At 47.3% G+C, this 7,043-nt stretch overlaps 1 protein-coding gene across 1 annotated transcript; it reads left to right on the forward strand.

Annotated features, from left to right (window-relative positions):
• Window positions 1-4,769: 4,769 nt before the first annotated feature.
• LOC133645905 (general transcription factor II-I repeat domain-containing protein 2A-like) lies at window positions 4,770-5,992 on the forward strand. The gene has a single exon (XM_062040834.1). The coding sequence runs from the start codon at window positions 4,949-4,951 to the stop codon at window positions 5,990-5,992; it is 1,044 nt and encodes a 347-aa protein (XP_061896818.1). The 5' UTR covers window positions 4,770-4,948.
• The last annotated feature ends 1,051 nt before the right edge of the window (window positions 5,993-7,043 follow it).

Raw genomic sequence — 7,043 nt, forward strand, 5'->3', positions numbered from 1 at the left:
AGAACGGCGGCTAGCTAAAGACTCAGAACGTGCCAAGGCTTACAGCGCAGAGATCCAGAAGCTGGTGGATGCAGGCTCTGTCACTAAGTTAACCCCCGAAGAAGTCAACCAAGACGGAGAAGAGTGGTACATTCCTCACTACATGGTGAGTCACAACAACAAGAACAGAATTGTCTTCAATTGCTCCTATCAGTACAGGGGCCAGAGTCTGAACGATTCCCTACTGCCAGGACCCACCCTTGGAGCATCACTCCTGGGAGTTCTACTGCGCTTCCGGGAACATGCAGTTGCCTTAAGCGCAGACATTAAAGGGATGTTCCATCAAGTCCGTCTCCTTCCTGAAGACCGTCCCCTCTTGCGGTTTGTGTGGCGCGACTTGACCAGAGATGAAACCCCAGCAGTGTTCGAGTGGCAAGTTCTACCATTTGGAACAACCTGCAGTCCATGCTGCGCCACGTTTGCTCTACAGCTCCATGTAGCCAATCATAGCCAGCCAGGAGATGATGTGAGCCTCTCTATAGAAAGGTCCTTCTATGTTGACAATCTCCTACAGAGTCTGCCCAAACCTGAGGATGCCAGAGAGTTGGTGGACAGACTTCGGGGACTCCTTGCAGCTGGTGGGTTTGATCTACGCCAGTGGGCTAGCAACGTGCCAAACGTCGTGGGACACCTACCCAAAGAAGCCAGGTCCGACACCCTCGAGCTCTGGCTCGCACAAGATCGAACAGACTCTCCTGAATCCACTCTAGGACTCAGCTGGCACTGTCAAACAGACACCATGAGCTAAAAGCATCGACCCATAGAGTACGGAGTTCCAACAATGCGGAACATCTACAGGGTTTTGGCCAGTCAGTATGACCCATTAGGGTTTATCTTACCATACATCACTTGAGCCAAGATGCTGGTCAGATGCCTCTGGGAGAAAAACAGAGACTGGGATGATCCTCTCCTGCCCCAAGACCTCTTACAAGCGTGGAAGGCCTGGGAGGAAGAACTACAATTTCTATCTCAAGTCACCTTGCCACGAGCGTATATACCAGTCGAAGTGGATGAGTCAAGCGTCACCCATCAAGTCCATGTGTTCTGTGATGCATCGGAACAGGCTTATGGCTCGGTGGCGTATCTGAGAACGCTGGACTGCCGAGGTCAAGTCCATCTGTCCTTCCTACTCGCCAGGTCCAGAGTTGCTCCCAAGCGACTACTCTCCATACCCAGACTGGAGCTGTGTGGACCGGTTACAGGAGCTCAACTGGCTAAACTCCTAGAGAAAGAGCTCACGCTGAAGATCGATCAGACTATCCTGTGGACAGACTCTACAACAGTACTGGCGTGGCTGCACTCAGAGTCCTGTCGTTTCAAGATTTTTGTTGGTACCAGAGTGGCCGAAATACAGGACCTCACGAGTCCCACCGCCTGGCGATACATAGATTCAGCAAGGAACCCAGCTGACGACATCACTAGGGGCAAGACTCTACAGGACCTGACCAAGCCGAACAGGTGGAGCCATGGCCCCCCCTTCCTCCTTCAGCTTCCAGCTGAGTGGCCTGTCAAGCCCAACGTCGAACAGGAAGGCGATGCCTCCGAGCTACGACAGTCTACTTTCTGCGGTGTCACCTTAACAACACCTAGTACGCCAGACGCAGAGGTGAAGCAGTACGATACCTGGAAGGAGCTGCTAGTAGCTACAGTGCAGGAGTTACATGGGGCGGCGGGTAGCTACACTGCCGAAGACTATCGCAATGCTGAGACCCTCATATTAAAGCAAGCACAGTGCGAGAGCTTCCCAGAGGAGTTGCGGCTCTTGAAAGCAGGAAAGCCCGTACCATCCGGCAGCAGACTGCTCACCCTGTCACCGGAGATGAATGAGGAGGAAGGACTAATCCGTGTCGGTGGCAGACTGCGACGTGCTGTAGACATCGAGCAGACAACGCTGCACCCTATTGTGTTAGACCCTGGGCACCCCTCTACCAAACTCCTCATCCAAGATTTCGACAGTCGCTTGTACCATCCCGGGCCAGAGAGGGTGTTTGCTGAGATGCGGCGCTCATTCTGGATCCTGCGCGGCCGTGAAGCGATTCGCCGTTACCAACACACCTGCACAGACTGTCGACGTTGGAAAGCCAGACCTTCTGTTCCAAAGATGGCAGATCTACCGCCCGCCCGCCTGCGGTTCTTCAAGCCCGCCTTCTTCTCGACGGGGATGGACTGTTTCGGGCCGTTTCAAGTCAAAGTAGGAAGGCGTACTGAGAAGAGGTGGGGTATAATTTTCAAGTGTCTCACCACCAGGGGTGTGCACTTAGACCTTCTGACCACCATCGATGCAGACTCCTTCTTGATGGCTCTCAGGCGATTTATCACTCGTCGAGGAACACCAGCCGAGCTGCTCTGCGACTGTGGGACCAACTTTAAAGGAGGAGAAAGAGAACTGAGGGAGGCTTTCTCTGCCCTGTCACCAGACCTGCAACAGCAACTCGCCAAGCAGAAAATTGACTTCCACTTCAACCCCCCTGCAGCACCTCACTTTGGAGGAGCATGGGAAAGGGAAATCCGCTCCGTAAAGACCGCATTGTACACCACAGTGGGAACTCAGTCAGTCTCAGAAGAAGTGCTGCGGACCGTGCTACTGGAAGTAGAAGGGATTCTTAACTCAAAGCCATTGGGGTACGTCTCCTCCAGCATCACAGATCTCGATCCTGTGACCCCCAATAGTTTGTTGATGGGGCGGCCAGACGGGTCCTTGCCCCAGATCGTATACCCAGAGACTGAGTTACTGAGCCGCCGTAGATGGAGGCATTCACAGGTGCTGGCAGATCGCTTCTGGTCCTGTTTCTTGAGAAACTATCTGCCAAGCCTCCAGACTCGCCAGAAATGGCACTCTACGCCAGCTGACCTCGCAGAAGGCTCAGTAGTGTTGTTGGTGGATCCCCAGCTTCCACGGGCCTTGTGGCCCATCGGTCATGTTACTAAGGTCCACCCTAGTAACGACGGCCACATCCGTTCAGTGGACGTGAGGATCAGAGATCGTGATTACACCAGACCAGTTGCCAGGCTGGTTGTCCTGCCAGCCCTGCCACCCGGCGAGGAAGAAGACAGCTCTACTGCCACCATCGCCCCTTCGTGAGACACTAATAACTTTGTCACCTTTCTATGGAGCGAATGTACACTGTACATTCGGGGGCGGCTGTTAGAAAGGTTCCCAAACTCTGTCCACCTTAAGAGACTGTTATGAGCCGTCCACCTTAAGAGACTGTTATGAGCCGTCCACCTTAAGAGACTGTTATGAGCCGTCCACCTTAAGAGCGCAAGGCATTGTGGCGTGCTCATTCATTCTACCCACAACAGAGCACAGAGCGGTGAATGCACGTCATTTACATTTGCTGCCTATATATATATAAAACGTATAATATTGTACAGCACTGCGGTGCCGGGTGCGTCACTGACGAACGTAAGTTCATTATATAGTTAAGAATTCTAATGTACACGTTTAATTGCCTGTTTGACTTCTCTGCATTTGTTTGTTTCCGATGCTAGTTTAAAGTAATCCATTACTTACTTGCGCGCAGTGTGCCTTGTTTACAGCGTCTAGACAATGTAATTCATGTAGCAGTTCTTTATCTCTTTAAAGAGAGCTTTTGCGGACATTTGTGCCTTGTACATGGAGGCAAGCACCTATTCTGCACGGCAGGTCACAAGTACCACGTTTACGTGCCTTCTGTAGCGTGCAGTGACACCTTGTGGTCTAGTTAAGACATTTAAGTTCAGTTAAATGTTGGGATGATGTTATTTGAGTGTTTGGTTTGATGCTATCCTGCAGGGTGTATGGCAGGGCTTACTGTTTACTGGTGAAGCTAATGTTTACTAAATGCCAATTATTACCGGTATATGCTATATTGTGTATCCATGATATATTATTGCATTAAGGCAGACCTGGGCATTCTGCGGCCCGCGGGCCGCATCCGGCCCTTTGTGCGGCCCTGTCCGGCCCGCGTGAGGCCAAACATAATTTTTTTTTTTTTCAATCATAAATTACAAAATACATTTAAAAAACTATCTATGTCGAGTGTGCAATACAACGGCGCTGCTTTTGTTTTGAAAATCGTTATTTGTATTACTTCCGTGTGGACGTATGCTCGTGCGCGATTGTGAACAGCTGCACACATATTACAAAATAAAGTTTAAAAAACATCAATGTCGTGCGTGCAATACAACTGTGCTGCTTTTGTTTTGAAAAGTGTCATTTATGTGCGTATGTCCGTGTGTAACCGGTGAGTGCAGGTGCACGGCGACACGTGATGCACAGTTATCCCCCAAAATGTCAGCTCACGCTAAAAAAAGAAAAGTTGATGAGGAATGCCGGGTTTTCAATAAGACATGGACTGCCAAGTATTTTTTTACAGAAATGAGAGGTAAAGCCGTGTGCTTAATTTGTGGAACACATGTTGCTGTGTTGAAGGAATATAATTTGAATCGCCACTACACAACGAAGCACGGGGAAAAATACCGGAATCTGGCCGATGGAGAGCGCGCAAGGGAGGCTGATGCGCTGATGGCAAAACGGCAAACCCAACAAGGACTTTTTACCCAATTTCACACCCACAAAGATGCAGCCGTCAGGACAAGTTTCATAATTTCTCACACAATTGCCAGAAAAAGTAAGGCGTTTTCTGACGGGGAGTTTATAAAGGAATGTTTATTGGACTCTGCTGCGCTCATATGCCCGGAGAAGAGGGGCGCATTTGAGAATGTGTCACTATCCCGACGCACTGTAACGAGGCGCGTTGAGGCCATCGCTGGAAATTTGGAGCTTCAGCTGAAGAACAGAACGGCCGACTTTGATTATTTTTCACTAGCTTTGGATGAGAGCTGTGATGTACGCGACACCGCCCAGCTGCTCATCTTTTTACGTGGGATAACTTCGGACTTTCAAATCACGGAGGAGCTTGCAGCCATGCAGTCAATTAAAGGGAGAACCACAGGTAGTGACTTGTTCACAGAGGTAAATGCGTGTTTGGACATTTTAGGACTGAAATGGGACAAGCTGGCAGGTGTGACAACAGATGGTTGTCCAAATCTGACGGGGAAAAATGTTGGACTTTTAAAGAGGATGCAGGATAAAGTGACTGAAATTAACCCTGTGCAGAAATTGAAATTTTTACACTGCATTATACATCAGGAAGTGTTGTGTAAGACAGTGTTAAAAATTAACCATGTTGTTGATGTTGTAAGTAAAACAGTTAACTTTATCAGAGCGAGAGCGTTAAATCATAGACAATTTGTTGCACTTTTGGAGGAAAATGAGAGTGAACATGGTGACATAAGCTACCACAGCAACATCAGGTGGCTCAGCCTGGGAAAAGTTCTGAAAAGTGTCTGGGACCTTAGAGACCAGATTCAGAAATTCTGTGGGGAAAAAGGACATGACATCCCAGAACTTTCAGATGAAGACTGGGTGGCAGACCTCGGATTCGCTGTGGATGTGACTGCACTCATGAACGAACTGAATGTCAAACTGCAGCGCAAGGGCCTTTTTGTGCATGAGATGTACAGTTCAGTGACGGCTTTCATGAGAAAGTTGCAGCTTCTCTCAAGCCAAGTGAAGGACAACATTCTGACACACTTGCCAACACTAAAAGAAGCCACAAGATCAGCCGATCACCTCCACAAATACTCAAGCAAGTTAGAAGCACTGCATGGAGAGTTTTCGAGGCGATTTCAAGATTTCAAAACTATTGAGAGTGAAATGCACATGGTTTCTTCTCCCTTCAACTGCAGTGTGGACAATGCACCAAGCGATGTTCAGATGGAGCTCATTGACCTGCAGTCTGACCTACTTCTGGCCGAGCACTTCAGGTCAGTTTCATTGCTGGACTTTTACTCCTCCCTCAAAGAGGAGAACTTTCCACACCTGAGGAGGCATGCTCAGATGATTCTGGTCCTCTTTGGATCCACCTACGTATGTGAACAGACATTTTCTGTGATGAAGTTTAACTAATCCAAACACAGATCCTCTATCACTGATGAGCACCTCTCAGCTGTCCTTCGCATAGCTACCTCAGACATTCAGCCAGATTTCAATGCCCTTGTTCAAGCCCAGAACAGACTGGATTATTCGCACTGAAGAGGTAAAATGAGGGGGAAAACATAACAAGTTATTGTTTGTTGTATTGCAGTATTTCTATAAACTTGTTAAGTTATTTGTTGTTTTTCCTTGTTTGTGGAACAAAGTTAAAGTGTGAACAAGTTAAAAATAAATTGCAGTGATTCAATGATTGTTTTTGTTTTCTTATTTCAATTTCACATAGCCTAATATAAATATTTAAGGATTAAGAGTTTAAATAAAACCATCAAAAGCAATCTGCTTTTGTATAAAGTTAAGTTAGGTTAAATGGAATTATTATTGCTTATTTTACGGTACATCAAAAATAATATTGAGCAAAATTTAACTGAAATATTGTCAATGTGGCCCTCCAGCAGTGCTCGGGTTGCTCATGCGGCCCCCGGTAAAAATTAATTGCCCACCCCTGCATTAAGGTGATATGTGCTATTACTACGTAGGCTATGGTATTTTATACTAATTGTTTATGATGTTCTTATCTGTTTACTACAGAACCACCAATACTAGCCAGTGTTGTACCATTCAACTAATCCATGCCTGTCAACCTGCCTACAAAACAAGTAAACTGCCCTATGCCAAACAAACTGTCCTGTCCATTGTGTCCTGACCGACGCCCCGGGGGCGAATGAGACTACCTTTATAGAACCATACAGTCCTTTTATAACTCTCCACAACAGTAGGGAATACTTCGACAGGCTTTTATTTTGACAGCTTCCTTTCACCTCCAGAGTCAAGGAAATACAATATCTATTTGACAAAAAACTAGTCGGCCAAAAAGGTTCCAAAAAATAGGAACAACCGAAAATCACTCTGAAAGGAGGAAAACACAAAAGCAAAGACAAACTATAATTGGCGCCGTATATGCTATAAAATGTATTAAGGAGGAAGAAACAACGGCTATGAAAAATTATACACTTATCTAATCTAA

The sequence above is a fragment of the Entelurus aequoreus genome, linkage group LG03 (genome assembly GCF_033978785.1).
Source record: "Entelurus aequoreus isolate RoL-2023_Sb linkage group LG03, RoL_Eaeq_v1.1, whole genome shotgun sequence".
Classification (NCBI taxonomy): domain Eukaryota; kingdom Metazoa; phylum Chordata; class Actinopteri; order Syngnathiformes; family Syngnathidae; genus Entelurus; species Entelurus aequoreus.